This window comes from Maniola jurtina, chromosome 17 (assembly GCF_905333055.1).
Source record: "Maniola jurtina chromosome 17, ilManJurt1.1, whole genome shotgun sequence".
In the NCBI taxonomy this organism is placed as follows: domain Eukaryota; kingdom Metazoa; phylum Arthropoda; class Insecta; order Lepidoptera; family Nymphalidae; genus Maniola; species Maniola jurtina.
Genome location: NC_060045.1, coordinates 11476743 through 11503311, shown reverse-complemented (window position 1 = coordinate 11503311; position 26569 = coordinate 11476743). Strand labels below are relative to the sequence as shown.

At 35.8% G+C, this 26569-nt stretch overlaps 2 protein-coding genes and 1 long non-coding RNA gene across 5 annotated transcripts; all 3 read right to left on the bottom strand.

Annotated features, from left to right (window-relative positions):
- Window positions 1-1202: 1202 nt before the first annotated feature.
- On the bottom strand, window positions 1203-2107 carry LOC123874072. Its single transcript, XR_006797823.1, has 2 exons — window positions 1979-2107; window positions 1203-1354 (listed from the first exon to the last, which is right to left on the bottom strand). It is a non-coding gene; the product is annotated as an uncharacterized LOC123874072 (long non-coding RNA).
- A 2068-nt stretch (window positions 2108-4175) lies between these two features.
- Window positions 4176-5612, bottom strand: LOC123874052. Its single transcript, XM_045919210.1, has one exon. The coding sequence runs from the start codon at window positions 5604-5606 to the stop codon at window positions 4176-4178; it is 1431 nt and encodes a 476-aa protein (XP_045775166.1). The 5' UTR covers window positions 5607-5612.
- Window positions 5613-7024: 1412 nt separating this feature from the next.
- Window positions 7025-24584, bottom strand: LOC123874071 (aquaporin-11). Of its 3 annotated transcripts, XM_045919245.1 has the most exons (8): window positions 24380-24579; window positions 24159-24265; window positions 17640-17823; window positions 16590-16712; window positions 15674-15825; window positions 10891-11029; window positions 9775-9876; window positions 7025-8199 (listed from the first exon to the last, which is right to left on the bottom strand). In XM_045919245.1, the coding sequence occupies exons 2-8, from the start codon at window positions 24207-24209 to the stop codon at window positions 7976-7978; spliced, it is 975 nt and encodes a 324-aa protein (XP_045775201.1). In that variant the 5' UTR covers window positions 24210-24265; window positions 24380-24579; the 3' UTR covers window positions 7025-7975. The 3 variants fall into 3 exon arrangements, with proteins under 3 accessions (XP_045775201.1, XP_045775202.1, XP_045775203.1); XM_045919246.1 differs by lacking the exon at window positions 24159-24265 and having other exon boundaries at window positions 24380-24584; XM_045919247.1 differs by lacking the exon at window positions 9775-9876 and having other exon boundaries at window positions 24380-24576.
- Window positions 24585-26569: the final 1985 nt, after the last annotated feature.

Sequence of the window (26569 nt, the reverse complement as noted above, 5' to 3'; positions counted from 1 at the left end):
TTCAGTTGGATAAAATCTTTTCAGTCTCTAAGGCGCCATCTCCACGGACGAGAGAATCGCGGCGATATTCTCGCTGTGTGACAAAGTTCGATGCAAACTCTATGGGCCAGCCAATCTCCACAGGGCGACACTATTGCGGCGATAGTTTGTACCGATTTTTAGGGTTCCGTACCTCAAAAGGAAAAACGGAACCCTTATAGATTCGTCATGTCTGTCTGTGTGTCTGTCTGTCTGCCGTATGTCACAGCCACTTTTTTCCGAAACTATAAGAACTATACATTTGAAACTTGGTAAGTAGATGTATTCTGTGAACCGTATTAAGATTTTCACACCAAAATAGAAAAAAAACTATAAATGGGGGTTCCCCATACTTAAAATTAAAGCAAAAATATAATGTTGTGATAATTTCTTGCTCTGCTCTGGTTATTTATTACACTGTGGCACTTCATAAGACGCTGGCAGTCTGAAAGCGGTTTTCAAAGAGATCTTTTCTATAAGTTCTGATGGAGTTTACGCCCCGTCGCATTCACTTCCCTTGAAAATCTGTTTTAATCACAACTTAGCCCAAGTAAAAGAGTTTCTGCCTTTAATCAGATAGTTTTGAGATATTTCCCCTCAATATCTTCTTCGTTCAGTTTTAATACGCTTTCAAAGTTTTACCGTTATAATATGGAGGAATTAAAAGTCTCATTTTCTTATCATTTTTATTAGTTTACTAGCTGTGCCCGCGACTTCGTTCGCGTGGAATCAGCGCGCTTTATATAGCCACGGACGCTCAGGCGCGAGGCGTGTAGTACGTACTCTGTACGTTAAAAATGTTCGCCGTGATTCTTTAAATTGACATAACTTTTTTATTTATGAACCGATTGACATGAAATAAACACTAAATGTTAAGTGAAGCTTACTACAATATATTAGTGAAAACTGTATCTAAATCGAATAAGCCGTTTCTGATATTAGCGTGCAAAGATAATTATTTATTTATTTTTGTCTCTTTGTCTGTGCGTACACACAGACAAAGAGACAAAAAAAAATTAATTACAATTTCGAGTTCGGCATCGATATAATAACAACCCCTGCTACTTTTTTTTATATATTTCCATTGTACAGACACCACTTTTCTACAATTTTATTATATGTATATAGATTAGCGGTTCGGTTTGCGGTTTCGAGGATACAACAGCTTACGTGGAATAATCGACTTATTGTATTGCAAGGGATGTTCTACGTCTTGAGATCAGTGGCTTCTTGTCTGGTATCATGAAGATGATTTTCGGTTCATCCCTGGCTGGTTTTGAACTCACTATTTCAATGTCAATGGGCACCGCACTTTGTACTTGCATGATGTAACTGACTAAAAATTACACGATTGTGGTAAAATTAGAAATTTGTATGATGAATTTTAGAAATTTGATGAGTAACAGTCAGTCAAACTTACACATCTATCCTAATAAATAAAATTGGAGTGTCTGTCTGTAATTTCGAAATAGCTACCGCATATTAAGCTCATATGGTTATTTGAACGATACCAACACTGAATCACACGTTTTTAAAATTTTTGTCTGTCTGTCTGTCTGTCTGTCTGTCTGTCTGTCTGTTTGAAAAGGCTAATCTTTGGAACGGCTGAACCGATTTTGACGGGATTTTTACAGACAAGTAGAGGATTGACCAGGGTGTAACATAGGCTACTTTTTTAACCGACTTTCAAAAAGGGAGTTGTGTTTTTCTACCTATGTACACCGAAATCTCCAAGATTTCTGAACCGATTTACGTCGTTTCTTTTTTAATCGATAGAGGAACTTTGCGACATTGTTTTATAAAAAATTTGGATTCCAACTCCTCAATCCTGATGCTGCAGGGGATTTGACCAATCCACGCGGGCGAAGCTGCGGGCATCAGCTAGTTTTTAATATTATTATATTTACTTATATTCAATAACTATCCGTCGTTTAAATATAAAATAACCAATTCTACTTACGCATAATAATTAAAATCAAATAACGGAAATACGTAAAAACAGGTCTTGTTTTTAAATTAAATACGACCATTTCAAAATGAATAATGTGAATACTTGAAGCATTGACGTGAGCCTTATCAGTAAATATCCATTTCCATTTTCACTATTGAAAAGGCTTTTTTAATGTATTTCGTCAACATTTTATTTATTACTAGTACTTAGTATTCCGGCGTCAGTTTTCCCTTCTACCTATAATATGGGTACCTTCAAGTCAAGAGTGAATAGGCAACTTCTAGGCAAGCGCGCTCCATCTTAGGCTGCATCATCACTTGCTAGCAGGTCTGATTGCAGCCAAGCGCTAGTCTATATAATTTAAAAAAAAAAAAAAAAAGCTGATGCCCGCGACTTCAGCCCACGGATAGAGTATACTTACTAACATTTTTTTGGTGAATACCTATGTATTAGCTCGCTCTCCATATAATATAGGTTTCATATAAAAACGGCTCGCTTAAAATACAAGCTTATAAGCATGTCTATGCTGTTACAAAAATGAACTTAGATCCCTTCTACGCGTAAAAAACGCTAATCTGAAACTCTTTAAATCGTTTGGCGATAGGTACGACTTTTTCGGCAGGGTGCAATCGAACCTCTTTCCCTTTGGTGAGATATCGTACCTCAGTGCCCAGAGGTCGTCAAATTTTATTAATAAGTTCTTTATAGTATGATTCTAGCGAATTTCAAAGAAATCTTCTGTACAAGTTTTAATGAAGCTTATGTATACTCCGTCGGATTCACACTATAGTAGAAAGAGTTTTAATATTAAAACTCTAAAAGAAACTATCTCTAGTCTCTACGCTTCGAAGCGAAAAGATTTCGTCATTAAATGTCTAGTCAAAAGTAAAATTTTAAAATAAAAGTTGTTTTAAACTTTCCTTATTAAAAACAACGACCTTATACAATTAGTAATTTTACATACTAACATAATATTATACTATAATAAGGCAAAATTTTTTGAAATTTCCACGGGAGCAAAGCTTCGTATGGTCGCTAGGTACCTATTTATATTTCATTATTTTATAGACCGCAAAGGTTTTAAGACAGTCATTGTATCAAAAAAAAGAGAGATCATTATATTCTTATAAGAATACCTATTAAAATAATAAATATTATCTCTATCCTTTCTTGTCCTTTAGGCATCTCTTGAGTGCATGCATAGCATCACTATAGATAAATAGATAAGAAACACGTATACATAAGAAACTTCAATCATATTTCTTGAAGCGCTCTTGATTGATGTCCAGCAATTGACGCATACAGGTTGTGGATTGAATCGGATTTTTTTAAGAGGCGTCTCTCCAACACTCGCTCTATACAAACGTAATTCGTCTCTCATTTGAATACTAACCAATCATACTCAATGGAATTTTGTAGAAACGTTTCGGGAACTAATATCTATGCCTGTGGTTTTCCAGATTTCCGTTAAAATATTCGTTTTCAAAGATACGCGGTCTTAAAATTCACATACAAATCTTTAAGCCCCTGTTACTTTAAAACTACATATGTTTAGAAAAATCTAAAACACCACAGGCACAGATATTAGTTTCTAGAATATATCTGTATTTCATGGACTTTAGTTGCTTAATATTCAAATGAAATTGGGACTACGATTGTATGGAGTAAGAGACGAAGAGAGCCCTGTTAAAGCTATTCCAAAACTTAGAGTAAACGAAATAATTTCTCGCTATTAATATTTTCACAACAAACATTCCAAGGCGAAACAATTTCAGAACGAAGTCTTATCAGTTTTCGATTTCAGCAATATATTGAAGTACCAGTTTTTTCTTTTCAATATTCACATGGTCGTTATTTGTTTTCTTTTCATTTTTCATTTTCTTTTTTCACGTTCACTGTGAACCACATGTGAATAAAAGTCGTAATATAACGAGCGTTATGAAATACATCTCTTCAAATAACATCAAAGGAACTTGTATAGGGATTTTTTTTATAGTTTTTTTGCACATTGACTATAAAAATTGTATTACTAACGTGCCCAACTGGGTGTAATTTGAAGATCGTTGTGATTTCTTCAATTTTCTGTCAGATAGGAAACTAAGTTTCAGGTTTACAGATAAAGAGACAATTTATACTTAATATAAAAAATAATAACAGTAATTAAACGGTCAAAAACATATTTTATATTATTAACAGAATTAAAAAATTACATTGCTCTTTCTCTATGAACTATGATCTCCATAACAAAGATCAAGATAGAAATACTACACCCAAGAATCCAAAGATAAAACATACCAGCTAACTGAGAAAGAGTAATTTTGCAACCGACAGTGCAACTGTAACTATTAGACAAAATATTCTTATTTGCAATTTTAGCTCTATCGACCACCGTGATCCCAATAGCTGCTTCATACAGCTTCCGACAAATTCCGGATTCAAACAGTCTTTGCGTTACCTTCTGATAAGTTTTTACAAAGGGACTATACTTCCTAATAATCATTTCATGATAAATTGTTAGAATCTCATTGGAAACTCTCAAAACCCTTGCTTCATCATCAACAGCTGTTCTTGCCTGCAAAAGAGGCAAATGTCCATCTATAAGAATTGTTGATGCATTATATTTGATCAATTTTACTTCACAGTCGTTAAAATTTGTGCAATCACAAGACGTATTCGCAAATGCCTCGTGTTTCTTATCTTGAACGAAATATTTTGATACAGGAACCAGATATGGCGTTTTGTCTGATGTTATAAGTTCATCTGCTGTTTTGTAATGTGGCGGTGGTTCTTCAATGGTAAGGTAGGAATAAATCTGGCAGCTCACATAAGTAGATAAGTATAAACTCATGACTAGGTATAAGATATTGAGAATTCTTTGTTTCACCGTTCTAGCATCTTGCAAAGATGTCGCTCCTACAAGGGCTCCCCAACTATATAAAAGGGTGTCCGTTATCGAAGCTGCTTTACCATCAAATTTAGTAACAATCCTCCATATTATTGAATACAGTATATAAAATATTAGGAATATGTACAGGCCATGCGTTTTTCCAACAAGCTTTTGCCAAGATCTTGTACTTCTTTCCACAGTGTATACCCAAACGATAGCTTGGCTCGAGTAAATACCGGAGTAAGAGATATTGTCACCATAGATTTTGTAGAGACCACCTAGGCAGACGTCTAAAGATCCATTGATCACAAACTTTAGGTATTCATCATCAAAATATGGGTTTTCTTCATTCCTCTTAACAAAATATAGATTTAAAGTCGCATTGAAATAGTTCGCTATGATTTTAATGATTTCCACGTCAGATCCATTCATATCATCTATACACAGCGGGTCAAATGTTTTGAGATGCTCTTTGTTCTTTATAGTAGAATATGGATAAAGACTTGCCATTCCTACATTGAATTCGCACATTTTTAGATCTAACGGCGCTTCCAAAGATGACAATTCAATTATTTCTTTGCCCTTATCCAAATAACTATCACATATTTTAAATTTTTGTTTTTTTATACGTCCATTGTAACGACAACTATTCTCGTTCATTTCTGAAGTAATGGTTAAAGAAATAAATCTTCCATCCTCTTCATCTGGTATGAAAAACTTGACTTCATAAAATTGTATATCATTTAACATGTCGTTTATAATAATTTCGCAGACTTTATGAACAATTATAAAATACTTAATTGTTTTGTCCATTTCTTTAGCAATATTTATAATATCTTTACAATTTTCGAAATAACTTAGAGAGAATAGATTATCTCTATCGAATTCTTCAGTTATATTCATTCCACTTATTTTGTTCGTTATAATAAAAGGTATTTGATTTTTTACAACTTCAGTTACAGTTACATCTATGAAACTATAGTTTTTGAGTAGTGCGTCATCCATTTCATTTCTAACAACTAATATCGTCGGCCTGAACTCATCAACGTCTAAATTTTTAAGTAAATACTTCACAATGCATTCTATATTAGGATTTTTTTGGTCATAAATTGGTTCTATATCAGCAGTCGTGACTTTCAATATGGCAAGAAATAATGCTAGGCACAACATTTTTGTAATAAGATTGGTTTACTTTTGTTTGTTTTTAATATCGCCTTAAGCGACCAAACTGTAGACATAAAAATAAAAAGAAATGCTACCAGAAAATACATTGACATTATTATTTAGATATTATCTATGTCCTTCATAACATAATTATCATAGGAGTGTAATGTGACTCAATCCGAAAAGGCTTATATAAATTAAAAAGATTTTTTAACCCCCGACCCAAAAAGAGGGCTGTTATAAGTTTGACGTGTGTATCTATCTGTGTGTATTTGAATCATGATTTTAATGAAATTTTTTTTTATTTTTTTTGTTTGAAAGGTGGCTTGATCGAGAGTATTCTTAGCTATAATCCAAGAAAATTGGTTCAGCCGTTTGAAAGTTATCAGCTCTTTTCTAGTTACTGTAACCTTCACTTGTCGGGGGTGTTATAAATTTAAAATTTACACTTGTTAAACATTTGAAAAATCTGCTACATTTAATACGCTGGAATATGCTGCGTCAACTCTACTTTCTCTCTGGTTTGAGTTCGTTTACCATTAAGATCCCAACATGTTGATTGGTGTAGAAGATTAAAATACGTAATAATACCGTTCAACCTGACGAACGAAGAAAACCTTTTAAGGAAATACGATGACAAACGACAGTCAAATACTTAATCATTAACGAGAATAAAATGACTGTTGTGAAAAGGAAAACAGGATTAAACCAAATTTTTATAGCTTATTCCTTATTATATACTTCTCAGATATGTGATAAATTGTGATTTGTTGGTGATTTTGATAAACAGTTGTATTTTACCAATTGCTCTTCTTATATTTTTAAAGAAAGAACTATAAATAAACTTATAACTTCTTAGCAATATCACAATTCTTTGATTTTTTCTTTTAAATGTCAAGTTACTGACGGACAGACACTCGCTATATGACTTATACCTAGTAAGGCCGTTATATATTATATAAACAATAAAATGAGGGTAGGAATATGTAAAGAAACAAGTCACAAACATAGATAAACGTTTATTTACAACAAGAGAGCGTAGCACTTATTATATTTTTGGAAGACGCAACAAGTCTCTTGAAAGGTACAAAATGAAAAACTATTACTTAATAAAATAATTAATATAATAACAACTTTAATAGTTGAAACTCTCCTGAAAAAGTATCATAATTTGATGTTTTCAAGTAATGTCAATTATTTTCGATAAAATAGGGTTTTATTAAGTATACATTCCACAATAAACTTTTTTATCTTTCCCTAACTTTACATATTCTATAAATACCATTCAAAGTTCCTCAACTAAATAAATGACTAGAATTAAGGAAAAATTCGAATAGAATAGAAAATGACCTACTTTTCATTATTTAGCTGTAAAGGCAGTTTTACGCCAAAGCAATAACAGCACGGTATTTGGTCATGCTACAGGGTTTTACAAGATTCAAGTTATTTTATCTAATATTCCAATTCTACAGCACGGTACTTTGTACCAGGCGTAAAACAGCCTTAACAGCCCAAGCACAATCAATACTTTCTCACAGCATTGTCGCGAAAGATATAGTGTGTCGCTCTGGTTGTGTTCGGGCGCCATGAACTTATAAATAACAAAACAATAAGTGTCATAAAATGTTCTCTCTCAAAATGCAATAAAACGTTACATAGGAAATAGTTTCTGTAGAAATGATTTGTACCACTTCAGCAAACTTTTGTGCAACTTCTAGAGCCTTCCACGAACTTGTTTTTCATAACAACCACTTACTAAGAATACATAAATTACTCAATCAGTAGTTTAGTTTGACTCATGTTGATAAAAAAAATTACGCTTGTTTCGCTCGCACTTTTATAATATTCCCCTCTGAATTGAAAGATTGAGCTCGTTCTATAACATTATCCATAGTAATTCCTGATTTTTTTATTAAGTTTCCGTAGAAAAAATAATATAGAAGTATCTTGTTCACCTAATCATCTTTATCAGCCCAAATGCTGTCACCGTTAACTTCCGTGGTACCTCTCACATACTTCTGTATATAAGGTAGTTTGTACAAGTATACAGACAGGATGGATCCAGCAGTAGCACCCAGCCAGTAGACTGAAGCGTGCTCCATCAAAGTGTGACCTTCGCAGCCAGCCTTCAGTGATGTGGCTAACACTGGGTTGAAGTACCCACCCGAGTAGTCAAAAGCTGTAAACAATAGAAACAATCATGATCAACCCATTTCCGCCCCACTATTGAGTACAGGTCTCCTTATCAGAATGAGAAGGGTTTAGGCCATAGTCTGCCACGCTGGCCCAATGCGGATTGGCAGACTTCACATACCTTTGAGAACACGGAGAACTCTCAGGCATGCAGGTTTCCTCACGATGTTTTCCTTCACCGTTAAAGCAAGTGATATTTAATTGCTTAAAACGCACATAACTGAAGAGTTAGTGGTGCGTGCCCGGGATCGACCTCCGATTAGGAGGCGGACGTTCTAACCACTAAGCTATCACAGCTTCAATAGAAACAATGTAATAACTGAAATCTGCACTATTATAAAGAGGTACAGTTTGGATTTAGGAGGTGATCTCCAAAGCTTCTCAACCGATTTTAAAAATTCTTTCACTAACTGATAGATACGTTATCCCCTAGTGCTATAGGCAATAAAGTATAATTAATATAAAGTATTGGACGAAGTTGTGAGCAAAAGCTAGTATTAAAGAAATAGTGAGATGCATAATACCTGCGTATTTGTTTTGACCGTAGGTTTTGTTACATAGATATTTATTTCATGAATACTTTGCTAATTGAAAAAATAAATTATTCTACAAAGAATGAGTTCCATTGACTATCATTTTTACTGCAATTTTTTATATTATTTACTGAATCTTTGAAGCTCTTAAAAGTGAAAAGAGCTGTAATATTTAGGTCTGCCTTCTTACTTTAAAAAAAGTATTAAATATGTTTCAAGAGTAACAAAAAAGTATATTTTTAGATTCTCTCTACAAAATCTTCATTAAAATTTTCCCGAAAAAACATGATCTTAAAGCCCGAAAATTAAAGTGGATTTTAAATGCGCTTTTAGCCTGATGAAGATGCATTCAATGAAAGTGGTGGGAATGAGAAGCGGGTCACTTAGAGCGATTACGAATAAAAATAACAGATATTAAAATGAAATCCGAGATTATTCGCTTTATAACTACTTCTTGGTTGCTACAGGAAGTTTCATAGAGTACTATAGCAAAATAATAGAAGACGATTGGCACTTATTTCAATTCATCCAGGATTTCAATTTAAATAGCTTAGTAACATGCACTATAATATTAGTTTTAAATATACACATTGCTTGGTCCGAATCAAAATACAGTGCAAAGAGAAAATACAGTTTATGAAAATCAATATTGAATTGATTTTCGAAATCGAAAATCTTGCTGGTATCGAATTTATAATATGCACTTAATTACTAATTCATCTAAAAAATAATTATTAAAAAATCTTTTTCAAAGCTCCGAAAATCCTCAGTAAAGATCGGTCTGTGGTCTTGTTTAAAAAAAAGTGGGAATACCCTTTCCTAGAAAGGTTTTCTTTTCTTATAAGATTTTGTGGATCTTTATTTTCTTATGTTTTATTATTTATGTTTTTCTTGTTATTATTATATTATAATTGTTGTTATTGTATAATTGTTTCCTTTATTATTTTATCGATTAAACTTGAGGAAGAGCTATTTCTTGGGAATTTTATATCAACTGTGGATTTGATTCGGACGGCAAACTCAAGTACCTTTTCCTACATGGACTTTGCAAAAGATGGACACACTGAGGTCCGCATTAGCACTACTGTCCTCATAGCGGTAGACGAGTACCGTGTTCCTAGTGAGGACCCCTGCAAAGTGAACCCAAATGAGACTGATGTCCAAGCGAGGAATATTTTCTATACTACAGCTGAATATATACTGAATCATCCTTTTTTTATTTCATGTAAATGCGTGATCGATCTTTGGAATTATATGCATGCCCAAAAAACGGTTAAAAGAGAAATTTTCAGTATGACAATATTATGTGGTTATTAAAATACTAAAATTATTATTGTGAAGAGGTTTTGTGTTGTTTTGAATGCTGGCCAATCTCTAGATTCGATTTGAAAATTCTTCTGCACGATCATGTCTTGCACTTTTATTACATGATTCAAAGATTTAAAAAAAAATGGCTGATGTTTGGCTGGAAAAATAAATGTTAAAAGTGATTTTTGGGGGCTAAACAATCATAATTTTAGTTACAAAAATCAACGTCAGTAAAAATCAAAATCAGTGAGAAAAACGGGCGATTACAGGGTGCCTAGTGGGAGATTTTTAACCTATTCGATCGCGTAAAAGTTAACTGCGTTTTGTATGGAATTGAAACAGCGCCATCTAGTGACAAGAAGATGGCGCTGTTTCAATTCCATACAAAACGCAGTTAACTTTTACGCGATCGAATAGGTTAAAAATCTCCCACTAGGCACACAGATAATTTTCTAACAAACGTTTCAAACAAACATTAAAAAAGCGAACTTAATAACGCTCGCTGAATCTGACGCTTTGTAATTTTCAACACCTATAAGGATTATGTGATTTTTATCACGTCGAAGTTATATTACTTAGGGCCAATTTCGCCAACTTAAAATAAGTCTAATGCGAGTGTGATATTTTGGCAGGCTTTCAAACTGTCATTACGCCCAATTTATTCCACGGTTAAACGTCACCCTACGTTTGGTGAAATCGGCACTTAGTAGATAATGATATATAAACAAAGAACTTAGAAGAAGTAGTATGAAGTCAATGTAAGTATCATATGATTTCATGAGATAATAAAAAAACACTCGAAAGCCAGAAAAATAAAAAAAGTAATGAAGACATACCAGCAACAACTAGTGATGTTCCAATGAAAGAGTCGATGGCAGTGGCGTAGCGCGGGTTTAAATCGCTTAGTGACCTGGATGCCAGACGGCAAATACATGTTGCTACGCCTTCTACGATAGCTCCGTAGAGAACTGGCACCTGTAATGACGGTAGGACTTTGTAACTATAGTCCAGTCAGTTCGTGCTCAAAAAGGGGCTTATCAGGAAAGTTTTCCGGGTGTTTTGCAAATTGGTGGTTTTATAGATTTCGATGTGCTTTCCGATGTTTATGATTTCCGAATTTTCATTTTGCCACCTCGTATCTTTGCCGCTCGCGCCGCCATCTTGGAAAAATGGCGTTCAAGAACAGTTTTTTGACGATAACTTGTTTCCGATTTATTTTACGATGAAAATGGCTATGTAACAATTAAACTAGAGACAATTTCCTACAATTTACATAAATTGTAAGATGACTACATAGTCATCTTTTTTTATAGCCTCAATAGTTTTAGCGTACGAACGCCGTAAAGCCCACTCCAACACTCGTTTTGGCCAAATAACTCATTTCCACACCACGATGTGGTAGTGTGAGTGTGGTAGAGTAGTAGAGCGGCAAAGATACGAGGTGGCAAAATAAAAATTCGGAAATGGCACATCAAAATCTATAAAACCACCAATTTGCAAAACTCCCGGAAAACTTTCCATCTAGAATATCAAATATTTGCATAATCAGATCAGAAAGTTATTATAAGACTACCTAAACACAATACAATGCCAATAACCATATGTCTTATCTTGTAGTTTTAAATTTAGTATTTTTCAAACCCGCAATGTATGGCGTGCAAAACTCGGGTCAATGCCCCACCTACGACGTGGCATTGACTCGCTAAATTGATAGTGGTGCTATAATTATTGTATTGTTGATTTTTAGCTTTTGTTTCTTTGACAAATAATTACTTATTTTATTTTTAATGAAACCAAAAATATTCTCGAGTCATAAAAATTGCAAACCTTTGTTTTCGACAAACTGACACATATAATTATTATGAAAATTTCAATTTTATCTTTATAACAGCTCGTCCACACAGGCTGCGTGAACTGTATGAGACATGGCATACCGCTTGCGTGGCGTGAACGTTTGCGTAGACGTAATGCGTGCAGTTATGCCTACGAATTCACGCGCGTCATTACGCGCGTGTTACGTGTACGTGCTTGGTGTTAATCGGCCTTACATGTTTGCACTTTGCAGCGAATTTCGATTGTGCCGTTTTCATTGGCGAAACTCATAAATTGCGCCAAAGCACCTACTTTATTGCCTAGCTTTATTGATTCTACAAAATTAGCGCAGCTTTCAGAGATATAGGGAGCTGTAAACTCTTCTGTAATAACGGGGGTAAATTCGTGTTAAAGTTTTGGTACCAGTGACAGTATTTGAAAGCGTTTGATGTTAAATTAAGTACTTTCATTTGATAAGAAGCCTTCACTAAAATAATAAATAATTATTCTAAGAATTGTATAGACTTGTAATAATAATAATAATTCTAAGAATTGTATAGAATTGTATATAGGAAAAAGAGCCCGCTTACACTTTTACTCGATTTCAAACTCCTTTTTCATCATAAAAAAGACTTTCACATAATTGAATACATGTTTAAAATAAACCAATCTTTCATTTTGACAGTCTACATTATACAAGGAAATACAAGCTTAATTCGGTACTATCCGTCAAAACAGATAAGTATGATACACCGTGCAACATGTGATAAGTATGCACCACCCAACCCCCTCTACTAAGTCTGCAGACAAAGCAAGCGACTAAGCAAGCAATACGCATCACCATCACACAACACCACACAAATCTTCTAAAACACACTCGACTACTTAAAGTGCATACTTAGTTATTTATATTATTGTGCCCTAACGGACTCTAGTGCTTGCATCTACAAAAATGCAGCCTTGTCTGGAAAGGGCAATATGTTATGGCACCCTACGTAATAACCAGAAGCCTGTGTGTGTGTGCCTCCGATTCGCATTTAGGGTGCAATTAAATTGTTAAAGCCTGGTCAGAAAAATAAAAACTTCGCCATATTGCGGGAAACTAGTGGAACTAATTTACCTATACAAGACTATCTTCATACCTACTTAGTACCTATTGCAATTAAATGTGCAAAAGTGACGCCCCTAGAGCAAGTTTTACTATATTTCTGGTCAGGCTTTAAAGAAAATCAAACATCAGAAAATCTAATGTTAGTATAAATCATTGATTCTATTGATTTCAAACTAGAACGTCTACGGTACGTACCAGATGAAAAACTGTCATTAGTTTTATGCTCGGACGAAGCACGGACCAGGCAATCAGAGTCTAGCATGACTATTCCAATTTAGTAGCAAACTAGCTGATGCCCGCGACTTCGCTCGCGTGGATGTAGTTTTTTAAAAATCCCGTGGGAACTCTTTGATTTTCCAGGATAAAAAGTAGCCTATGTGCTAATCCAGAGTATAATCTATCTCCATTCTAAATTTCAGCCCAATCCGTCAAGTAGTTTTAGCGTGAAGGAGTAACAAACATACACACACACACACACATACAAACTTTCCCCTTTATAATATTAATGCGATACCTACTACAGATCTCGTGCAAGGTACCAAGGTATCCAGTGCAACGGGAATCAACTTGTGCACTCCATCATCATCATCATCATCTCAAGCAATCGCCGGCCTACCACTGATCACAGGTCTCTACTCAGAATGAGCTTAGGCCATAGTTCATATCGCTGGTCAAGTGCGGATTGGCAGACTTCATAGATTTCTGAGAATATAATGGAGAACTCTCAGACATGCATGTTTCTTGACGATTTTCTTCACCGTCCAAGCTAGTTTTTCTGAGTTACTTAAATGTATTTTTAGCAATTGCTATAATGATGAAGGAAAAATGGTCAGGTAACCTACATTGCCTGAGATTTTCCATAATGCTCTCAAAGACTTGTGAAGCTGCTGGTCTGCACTTGGCTAGCGTGGTGGTCTGTGGTGTGGTGGTGGCTAATCATGGCCTAAACACTTTTTATTCTGAGAGGAGATCCGTCCTTAATAGTAAGCCAGTAAATGTTTGAGATAGCAACCGATATTTGTACAAGTGTAAATTAAAAATTTATAACACCCCCTACAAGAGAAGGTTACAGTAACTAGAAAAGAGCTGATAATTTTCAAACGGCTGAACCGATTATCTTAGATTATAGCTAAGAACACTCTCGATCAAGCCACCTTTCAAACAAAAAGAACTAAATTAAAATCGGTTCATTAGTTTAGGAGCTACGATGCCACAGACAGATACACAGATACACAGGTCAAACTTATAACACCCCTCTTTTTGGGTCGGGGGTTAAAAATGGGACATAAAAGTTTACAAAGGACTGATAAAATTGTTGCTTGATATGAAAATACCCATAAAATTTTTCTACAAAAATGTGCCGAAACGGGTACCGTGATCGTTAAACGGCTCGTTTATTTTAAATGCAAACAATAATTGTCTCTCTGAAACGATTTTCGCGAGTCTTCGTATTAATTGAAATGACCTCTTTATACCCCATTCTCTCAGTGAAAGCTATTGTTATTTAATTAAAATGGTTAACAATAAAAGTCTATAGATGGAGTTTAAAACGTTGTCTGTACGTTGAATAATGAATGTTATTAAAGTATTTTAACTATTTACAGACAGACATGTCTGATGTTAAATTGTCGTGGTGATAAAATGTTAGGCCATTTCAGGTAGTTAACTTAAAATTCAGAAATTATTTCAATCATATAGGTAGGTTAGCAAAAAACTAGGTTTCTTTCTTGAAGTCTTAACTCCTAATTGGGTGTTTTTTAAAGATTAAACATATACCTATTATGAGAACACACAAGAAATACAAAAAAAAGCAACACACATTGACACATTCCAGTCCGTTAGAGCACGCATCTAGAAAAAAAATAGAGATCCCATAAAACAGACATGCGACTATTAACTCAACCATAAATGCAACTAAAACAAACATGCAGACAACTAAAACTAAAACCCCTTGACAGACTCCCTGCTCCCTAAATGTGTAATCAATCATTCTTTGATCAAATCATCGCCAATTTAGTTCACACAAAATGTCATCAAAAATGATTTTGTTTGTGAATCCTTTGAATTTCTTGTTATTATTTATTTCACCAGGTTATTCAAGGATCATAATATTTTTTTTTTATTCACTATAGGCAAGCGCTTGACCACAATCACACCTGATGGAAAGTGATGATGTGGCCTAAGATGGGACGCGTTTACCTAGAAGAATATTACCTATTTGAATCATAGACATCGAAAAATCTTTTTGATGATTTTAAAAAATAAACCTTGTGCTGAACTACAAGTTAGTAACAACTTATTCCGTTTTAATTAGGTTTTTAATTATAAGGCCATGGTTACATTTGCGCTTCAAAAACGTGGGATGCGGGGTGAGATGCGGGAGCGTCCATGACGCGAATCTATACGCGCAAATGGTGCAAGGCGCAAGGTGACCACCCGCACCGGCCGCGAGCGTTTTCGCTTCGTAATCGCTTTGATCGCGCATTTTTGGATTATTTAGCTCGTTCACATAGGCTGCGTAAGCGTAGACGTAGCGCGTACCATTGCGTTGTAATGTATGGAACTGTATGAAACAGGGCACACCACTTGCGTAAACGTTGACGTATGCGTAACCCGGTGTGTTAGGGGTTTACGCGCATCACTACGCACGTGTCACTTGTGCGCAATTGGTGTAAATCGTCCTTAAATGCTATCACCTGTAAATCTGCCGTGCAGTCTTCGAAGGCTTTGTTCTTGTGAGTGTCGGATATTTCTAGCGCCCAGTACAACTGCACGTATTTGAAGATCAAGAGACCGCCTGTCAACTCCGCCCATGTTTTTAAGAGAGCCTTTCTTATATCACCTCTGCCTGAAAAATGAAAACATTTTTATTCTTATTAGAATACTAAATGATGCCCGCGACCGCGTCCGCGTGGATTTAGGTTTTTAATCCCGTGGCTACATTGTTTTTTTCGGGGTAAAAAGTAGCCTATGTCCGTCTCCAGACTCTACCAAATAGATGATGTTCACAACTACATCTAGGTAGATTTAGGTTTTTAAAAATCCTGTGAGATCTCTTTGATTTTCCAGGATAAAAATGAGCCTATGCGGCCTATGCCCATCCCTGGCATGCAAGCTACGCTATATCTGTATCTTTCGTTAAGATCGATTGGACAGATGGGCTGCCAAAGGTTCAGTAAATAGATAAGGCTAGCTTCTGTGACATTTTCAATTAAAGCATAACGAGTAATAGATTAGAGCTGGTCTATTTTGAAATGACGCGCCCCACCACCGCAATTTACACATCGTCAACAAATTATGTAGTGGGGCGCGTCATTTCAAAATAGACTAGCTCTACATGGATTATAGCGTTCAAACTATCGTGGGTGATTTCCATTATAAATATATACAAGTTCTCGGCTGTAGGTACTCACGTGGTTAGTTGATGTAAGCCCGACTAGTTTCGAAGTTCGAACCCATCCGGGGTCCTTCACAGGAAGTCAACTCGCGAGCGCGATCTTGACACTCAAGTCTCAACCGCGCCGCGTCGCAAACCGAGAAAAATAACCCCAGATGGGTTCGAAACTAGTCGGGCTTACATCGACTAACCAATAAAGGATGTTGTAATTTTACCTTCTATGACGTCTTCAATGTGCGTGTAAGGGCACGCCGTCGCGTCTCCCCAGTTCATCGACCACCAAATCGTGAGCGCGAATAAGAAGATCGCATACGTTGCTACGCCGAAATGGTCCGCCACTGAAATGTTAAACAGCTTTTTTAACAAAAACTTTCTAGTTCAAAGCATATATAAGTATTGACTTCTTCTTCAACATGATATATAATCACACAAAGTTCATCTAACCACCCAGCCAACTTATTTCTAGTCACTCCAAGAGTGAAAAGATTATTTAAACGAGTCGATAGGTATCTGATGGAAGTTGGAACAATAGTTAGGGCGTTTACAGGAACGAAAAAATGTACAACTCATTTTCTTATCCCTGATTGATCGCAGGTGCATGGGAAAAAGTAAGTACACCTACCATAAATAATAATAATCATTATCAAGTGAAAATCTGTCCGAAAAAATGTACGAATAGTTTAGGGGAGCTATGTCATTGTGTTGTGCCTAAAGTACTACACATACTATAAGTAAAGTAAAGTAAAAGTAAAGTAAGTACACATACTAAATGCTTTAATAGTCTATGTCTCATATGTTGCAAAAAGTGATCACAGATTTTGTGCTAAAAGTGTGCCTGACTCAGATCTCATTTTGTACAATCCATGAATGAAAGCAAGAAATGATAGATCAAGATACTGGCTAACTATTGCATTTCTGTGCTGAACAAACAAGCTGATTCTTAACAGTTTAAATAGGCTATGTTTTTCAAGCAATTTCACCCTCACCACCTAAGTGCCTGGTGCACATCGATCGCCCGTTGTGCCAGATCCTTTTTTCCACACACATACAAACTGTGGAATCAACTCTCATCGGCGGTGTTACCACTAGATTACAACATGGGGTTATTCAAGGGGCGGACCAACAAATTCCTGAAAGGCTAGCATGTGGCAACACAGTAGGCTCTGGTGCTGCATATGTTCTTGGACGGCGGTAATCACTTAACACCAAATGACATGCTTGCTCGTTTGCTCGCTATTTTTTATATATAAAAAAAATCTCCTCACCAACAATCAGTTCAAAACAGCACCCGCATAGCTCAGCAGCAGCGATCGCCTCTTCCAGGAGTAGTTTCACGAAGGGTTCCTTGACAGTCTTTTGCACAAGCCGCCGCGCGCAATGCGCTAACAGAGATGTTAGGAGGATGAACAACGTTGACACCACTAGTGGTGCAAACGTCACTTTGTTGATCTGGAAAGAAGAAATAACTACAGGCATACCGGTTAGCTGAGCCTAATAAGCCTAAAATACTATGTATAGGTAAGTATAGCGCATAACTGAATAGGCTCCTGCGGCAGTGGAGGGGTGCGGGAGGGGTGTGATGACGTGACGCGAGAGCTCTGTGATTCGTCAATTTGTGACAACTGTCACCCTCCCGCACCACTCCACTACCGTAAGAGCCTATGCGCTATACCTATACATAGTATTTTAGGCTTATCCAGAATAAGAACCTTAAAACAATCAGTCTAGGGTGTATAATCTGAAACATGTGTTAGTCCTTCCCGGATGAGGTGGATTGATGGAATTTGTATATAATCTTTAGGGTTCCATATCCAAGGGGTGCTAACGGGACCCTATTACTAAACCTCCGCGGCTGTCCGTCCGTCCGTTCGTCTGTCAGCGTGCAGTATCTCGTGAACCGTAATAGATAGAAGATGAAGACACAGAGTGTGTATTTCTATTGTCCCTATTACAAGAAATAATAAAAAAAACTGAATATAGTGTTATAATAGTGTCCAACCATGTCTAATCTGGACTCCAGACTACAGTCCAACCTACTGTTCTATACTTCACATTCACATATACTGGATTTTATTGACTCAGAATGCTGGGGAACGATCGAAACTCATCCGAAATAACCACGAATTAAGCACGGCTATATAAAAATTTTATGATAGAATCATTTTACATTTCAACCCCGTCAGTCTTTTGCTTTTTAACCCCCGACCCAAAAAGAGGGGTGTTATAAGTTTGACGTGTGTATCTGTATATCTGTCTGTGGCATCGTAACTCCTAAAGTAATTTTATTATTTAGATTTTAATTTAGTTTTTTTGTTTGAAAGGTGGCTTGATCGAGAGTGTTCTTAGCTATAATCGAAGAAAATCGCTTCTGCCGTTTGAAAGTTATCAGCTCTTTTCTGGTTTTCTTATATAGAGGTTTTTGAGTCGGGGGTTGTTTAAATTTTGAGTTATTTCATTATCATATCGGTAACTTTAAACGAACTCCATTCTTTGGATAAAATTTTGCAATTTAGCAACATTTATGCTGGATTTACGTAGAATTTTATGCGTCGCGTCGCCTGGAATAAAATACCTGTTTACATGTACCTTGAAAACGTGGAGTAACGATCCATTTTATTGGCATGAACATGCTCATATATTAGTTGGGAACTTTTATGTGTCGAGCGAGCTTTGTTCTATATTTTTGTTCGGAACTACAATATATTTTTGAAAAATCCGATAGATACGATGTGCTCGACTAATTTTTCAACCCCCGACCCAAAAAGAAGGGTGTTATAAGTTTGACGTGTGTATCTGACTCTTAAGTTAATTTACAGTTATTATCAGATGTTAGCGATAATAACCGGCACCGGCACCGACGGCTTAAAACGTGCTCTCCGAGGCACGGAGGCAACGAAAAGGCCAAATTCGGATCTCTGAAGTCGGACACCCATCCAGCTACCGACTTGAGTCAACGTTGCTTAACAAGCACAATCGATTGATGCGTTGTTACAACTAGGCCACACGTCTGTGGTATGGTGCAGCTCTATGGAACTATAGTCCCACGGTTGTCTAATGTCCAAAGCGAAAATGAGCTTTCATACAAAACTGCGATAAATCTGTCAACGTAAACAGCGCTTTATGCCAATGAAGTGCTAAATTATCGTTCAGCTTACAGCGGTTTACGCCGAGTAGTCAAATATAGTTTGAGTCTCTGAAAATGTTTATACACCACCCGTTCAGTGGATGACGAATGTTAACTTGAAAACTACGGGAACAATTTCACCCAACATTAATCCATACTTCCATACCAATATTATAAAAGCGAAAGTAAAGTCTGTCTGTCTGCTACCTTTTCACGGCCCAACAGTTTAACCGATTCTGACGAAATTTGGTACAGGGTTAGCTTATATCCGGGGGACATAGGCTACTTTTTATCCCGGAAAACCAAAGAGTTCCCACGGGATTCCTAAGAACCCATCCGCTTAACCGATTTGTATGGGTATCGAGGTAGCTTGCGTCCCTGTAATTGCGTCATTTTATCCCAGAAAATCAAACAGTTCGCACTTTGCATCATCATCATTATCAACCGATAGACGTTCACTGTTGAATATAATATTATGTACCTCTCTTGTAGGGTCTTCCACACGCCACGGACACGCGGGGGTCATGTAGGCGGTCTTCCAATGCTACGCTTTCTGGTGCGAGGTCATTATTTTAGCACCTTGGGACCCTAACGTCTGAACTATGCCCTGACCATTGCCACTTCAGCTTTGCTTCTGAGCTACTCGTATGTTGGTTACTCTGATTCTCCTACGGATCTCCTCATTTCTGATTTGATCACGTTAATAAACTCCAATAAGTAAGCTCCCTCCATCACACGCTCAGTGAATGTAAGCCTTCTCAAGATGCCCGTTACTTCATAATTTAGTGAAATTCAAGGATTATTTAGCAATGTTTTGATAATATTATTCTCCCGTATGTTTCAGTAAAACTTGTGTTCCCGCTAAATCCCAATACACTATGAATGCTTGCTCTACGGAATTTGCATAGGAAACTAAAAGATAAAAGGAATAGATAAATTTAATACATGCTAATTTGAAGCTTTCATTAAATTTCATTTCATAAATAGAAGATCATTATTAATAGTTTTTGCATATATTTCATCTACGTGGATTTAGCTTTTTAAAAATCTCGTTAGAGTTCCCTAAAACATTTTCTTTGTAGAACCAAAAACGTTTTAGGAGACGTAACGTTTAAAACAGCCGTATAAAAATATCAGTGTTTTTTGTTTAAAACATTTTTTTTTAATTTTTTTTTGTTTTAAACAGGATGTTTTTATTATATTTTCTTTTAACTGTTTTTTTCAAACCCGACGAGCTATGCTACGAGGTACTCTGTAGGTGTATTATTAGGTAACTATAATAAAAACTGAATTTTGTTATTATTTATTTAAATGTATGTGTGCCATATTTGGCACATAGCCAAGGAACTATTGCGTCAATTGCGTAAGCTTTTTTTATATTTCTAGGTATTATTAGAAAACTGCTTATTCAGGACTGAGTTTTCAGTTTTAGTTCTGCAGAGATTATAATTACGCGTAAGTATCATAATTTCAAGCATATTATATTAATGACAAAAAAAATGCCATACAATTTTCAGGATCACGTCGGTCAATGCATCACGGTGTTTGTTTGTTGGGTTGTTGGTTTGTCCTTCAATTACTATCAACGTGATTTTTTGTATGAATACACATGCAAAAAATCACAGCGTCCCCCCGTCTCATACCCTAATTGCCATCTCAACCCGTTGCGTACTATAATAGGCTACTAGTAATAGGTATATAATAGGCCATTTTTGTCCCAAAATCAAAAAGTTACCAATAAGTTAGTTAAGTAGTTATTTTTAAATACCTAAGTCCACGTGGACAAAGTCGCGGGAAGTTAGTTAGGTGTCGTCTTAAATACCTAATGTAGGTAGTAGGTACTCAGTTAAAGCAGTGTAACTTACACAAGTTAAGTTCTTCAAGCGTATATTTTCCACTACATATTACACTGATTCTGACAGTTGTTTAAAAGCTGCATTTTCAAGCTAACTGCTTTACAAATGCAGTGAGCTTTGATAAATTACACAAGAGCAGACATGTTGCAACTTGTGAAAAATACTGGTTAAGGGTTCCTTCACATTATTAGACATTATTTTCTGTCAAGACACTTTTCGAATTTAGAAATGAAAACTTACAGCTAATTACAAGAAATACAAAAAATAGTATTATACCTACCTACTTAATTAGTACAATACCTACCTACTTAAGTAAGTATAGTTAATTACAGATTTTCAGACAGAAGTTAGGTAATAAGAAAGAGAAAAGCTCGTGTGGGAAAAAGCAAATAAGTTATGCAAGTGATACTTAGTTAAAACATGTAAAGTAATAATTTGGTCAAGTACGAGTCGGGCTCGTATACGAAAGGTCCCGTACCTTCGCCAAGAAATAACACTTTTTTTTATTTTTATTTCTAAGGTGGCCATTTTGAAATTTTTATTATTTGTTGATATAGCGGTAAGAAATACTCATTCTGTGAAAATTTCAACTCCCTACCTAATACGGTTCACGAAATACAGCCCGCTGACAGACAAATGGACGAACGGACGGACGGACGAACAGTGGAGGCTTAATATGGTCCCCTTCCGGTATGGAAACCTAAACAAAAGCTTAAAGTAGCTTTTTGAAATGCTTATCATCGTCAAGAAAAATTCCTTGCTTAATCTATTTACGTTACATCAATGAAGGCTCTACAACTTACTTGTAATTAAGCATTTTAAGTTTCATCTGAAATATTATTTGACGCTTGCCCTTAAACTTACGAGGTCGTAATTTGATCACTAATTAGCTCTCTAGGTCTCCCTTTTTCATGTATACCTATTACCTATTTATACTCGTATGTATATTATTCTGGTCTGGATATTTTCGTGTCGTTCGATATGTCGTTTATAAAAGCCAGACGACTAAAAGACTTAAAACAAAAGGTCTCACGGTGTGATCTTGACTTTATTGCTTACGCACTACATTTTCATGACGTGTTTATTTTTAAAAGAAATGTTTACAATTTAGTGTTGGAACTTAGGAAGTTGGGAATCCGTAGGCGAGTTACTAAAATATCACGTTAGCGTCCTAGCAAATAGCAATAACAATGTAAATAATGTTCTTAGTATAAAACTGCTGCATGCACATGAAAGACTTCTTTTTAAGTTACCTTCAAACTACGGAAATATAATATAATATATAAATATCGCTCACCCTATTTATAAATGTCACTGTTTACACTTAGATGTAATATTATGTTACATCTAAGTGTGAACAGTGACATTTCAACTTAGGGTGAGCGATATTTATATATGTACATATTATATAATATTCCGTAGTTTGAAATCAGCTTTAGGGTTCTATATCTCTAGAGAAAAATAGAACCACTTCATTATCTTTCTGTCTGTCTGTTAAGACCCGTCAAGGGAATCAAAACTTGAACTTAAAGGGGCAAGGGTCAATGGGAAAAGTGTACTTCCTATTGACCTAGAATCATGTGGTATGTATTGAAAAAATCCGAAATCGTGAATTTGTGGCTACATTACAAAAAAAAAAACAATTTTTAGAGTATCTTCAAGACTCGATTCCCATGGTGAACGAATTGTTTACATACCTACAAGTTTCTACAAAACCTTCAGTGCGCGAGTCCGACTCGCATCGTTCGGATTGACGTGATATTTTGCGTGTAATCAAAGAAAGACCTGGAGAGCGATATAGGCTACTTTTTATCCCGGAAAATCATAGAGTTCCTACGGGATTTTTTAAAAAACCTAAATCCACACAGGTGAAGTCGCAAGATTTAATTAGTGATTAGTGTATTATAATAAAGAATTATAGATGGATGGATTAACTTTAAAATAAGTATTATGTAGATAAAAAGTAGGTATACATAGATGGTGTATAGCTTAGATGTATAGATTGTGTTTTGGGCTTTTGGCCCTATGTCAACGTAGAACATAATAAGTGACGCGTGGTGATGCGCAACAAAACAGTTTAGTATTCACGATGGCAGATATTTCGGTACAAGGTGCTGGTGCGGCCGTGAATCCACTCGTATGTTGATTTACGCCCATCTATCATTGTTTCTACGAATACTACAACTATGTTTGTTAGAAACATAATAAACTGTCTGAAATTCACTTGTTTTAATCGCTGTATGTTTACATAATTCAAGTTTCGGATTCTTTCAGTTTCCAAAGTCAATTTCAGAATCGTGGAGTCATTTTACAAAGTGATTATTGTATATAATATTATATTGATTCCTAGGTAAATTCTTCATTCAATTCGTATGTCGTCGTCCGTCTATGTACGCAAATAAACAAAATTGTTTAGGTAAGAATGGAAACATGCTAAAGAATCTTGGTGGTAGTTCATTGTCATAAAATTAATTATTACGTTAAAATATTCGTCTGTAATAAATATCGTCTATTTATTTTGTTAATTATTATTTTTGTTCAATTCAATGAAAAATGTGATCCTTGTACCTACATAAACTTTAATAAATTCAACTTGTTTTATTTTATTAGTCACAAAATTATTTTAAATCCAACTACTTAATGTTACTCATGAAATAAGCCAATTTATCATTTAATAATTAATTTAATTTAGTTTTATTTTTATTGTTAATCAAAAGCGATTAATATTTGTCACAGATTAATTATTTTGACTGCCAGAAGTTCAATCACGTTCTCAAATAGGCATCACTTTCGCAATCACTTACCCTAACGACTACTTTCAAAAATATCCCCAAAACGTCAATTTGGAACTTCATATTGACGGGATAAGTCTTGTAACTTCGCTAATATCACTTCGTTTTCACATCACAGACTGGAACAAACATTTTATTACAAAACAATCCGTCTTACTCTTAACCATTTGCCAACGAAAAATATTTCAAGAGCACTATTTTTAGAACTAGAGCAAGCAAAACAATTTACTCACCATTTTAATTATCCGGGTTTTATTTATTTTTTTATCGAATCGTCACCCGGGTACGGGGTTTTCGGAAAAATCAGGATGGAAAAAAATATAATACGTGCTACGTTTGGTTTTTATTGAGCGGTCGGTGGGTGTGCGCGCGCGCATCTCGAGGCCGACACCCGGTCTTAATTTAGATGCGAACGAGAAACTACTACCGATTGGTCGTCCTGGGATACGGTTTTATACTAAACTGTTTAGAACAAAAACAATGGAAAATAGAAATGTGGTCCACGCGTGGTGAGCAGATGTATTGTCGCCTGAAAAAGAAAGTAGGGAAAATTTTATTCGCAGCGTGTGACTTTGTGTACAAAGACTACTCATTGCAAATTTTGATAGAATGTTCATTCTTGACAGTGTCCCTTCTCCCTACCATGTGAAATGTTTTAAGTTTAAATAATTAAAAAAAAAAAAAGTTAATTGGCTGTAGTTTAGCCTAAACTACAGCCAATTAACTTTTTTTTTTTTTTTTGATCTGATCTAAATTGTAAAATACCAAAATTTTTTTTTTAAATTCTTTCTGATAAAGTCCGGTAGAGTCACGGCATTATTCAAAATTTAAATAGCCCGATGGGATTTTCCTTCATCCCCTATATAACTCCCTAGAGTCGATTTGATATTGACAGTGGATCGAGGCAAAATTCTAAAATGTATGTAAAGCACACATTACTACCCTACCGAGAAAAAATTTCGCGTGATTTTTTTCTAACTACAAACTCCTGTGCAAAATTTAATGCTACTGCACCCACCGCTCTGTCAATCATTTTGCAGATTTTGATGATGACTTGCCTCAATCGAAGAACCCCAAGGCACGGCGCACGTCTAAACTGACCGAGCATTTAGCTCGCGACTCGCAAAGATACATGCATCCGATATGTGCCCCATGGACTTGGAATAGCTGGATGCCACATTTTCATTTAATAGTATGAAAAAATTAAAAAAAAATCGACTTCAAAAACCACAAGCACCAAAAAGTAAAAAATATTTTTTGTTTCTACACGTGTACTACTACTTAATGTATGTATGAAGTCGGGCGAGCTTCATGCTTAGATTTCTAGTTTCTTTTAATATGCTCGCTCGATTTTTTTTATTTCACAATTTTTAGTGGCCTACTGTACTAAAATATGCTATGCCTAGTTAAAAACCTTCTGTTTCCTAAGCTATTACTCTGATCGTGAGCAATTTAATTTACTCTTATCCATTGAGGAGTTCTGTTCTCCATCTGCGAAGATATTCATCTGATCTTTATCAAATTTATATGGGACCACCTAGAAAGGGTATACCTTTCAAACAGAAAAAAAATTACAAATCGGTCCAGGGCGTCTTTGAGTAATCGGGGAACATACGTAAAAAAAGATTCCGACGAATTGAGAACCTCCTCCTTTTTGAAGTCGGTTAAAAATAGGCACTGAGATCATATTTGGCTCAAATTTCGGGCTTACGTTACCTAGTTACCCCAAGTCCATGGTCCACCCTCTCAGTCTCATATATTTGTCATATATCAAGGTAGATGGCTAAAGGATTGGTGACAAAAAAAATCTGGTGCCAGATCTGGTACAATAACTTTAATTATTCTTTGTCTCTACGGGAGACAGGATAATTGAAATAAATTACTGTCAGGATACGTACTCGTTCATATTGTCGTCACATGTCTTTTGCAGATGATATTCTATGTGTATTCTATGTATAGTACGCGATAGGTCAAGATGGCAATCGGACGCTCGCACACACGCACATCCCCCGCGCTAACCCGGTGCGGGCTAGCGCGGGTGACGTAGTATGCGGAGCATCCCCCCTGCCTCATACCCCGATCGCCATCTCGATCTGTCGCGTACTATACAATGTACAACTACTTGCTGACCTGCCCCGACTTCGCTCCAGTTTCCAAAAGTTCTCAAAACGCATACTTCTTCATTTTTAAAGAGAATGAGGACTAAACTACTATGTACTAACTATATTAAGTAAAGAAGTATGCACAAAGGAGCAAAATAGTTCTTCAACGTTTTGAATACAACCTTACTATCAATCAATCAGCATGTTTGCGTCCACTACTGGTCGCTGGAAATAGGCCTTCCCAAGAGCGCGCCACCACACACGGTCGTACGCCTTTCTCATCCACCCCCTTCCCATTACCTTCTTAAGGTCGTCGGTCCA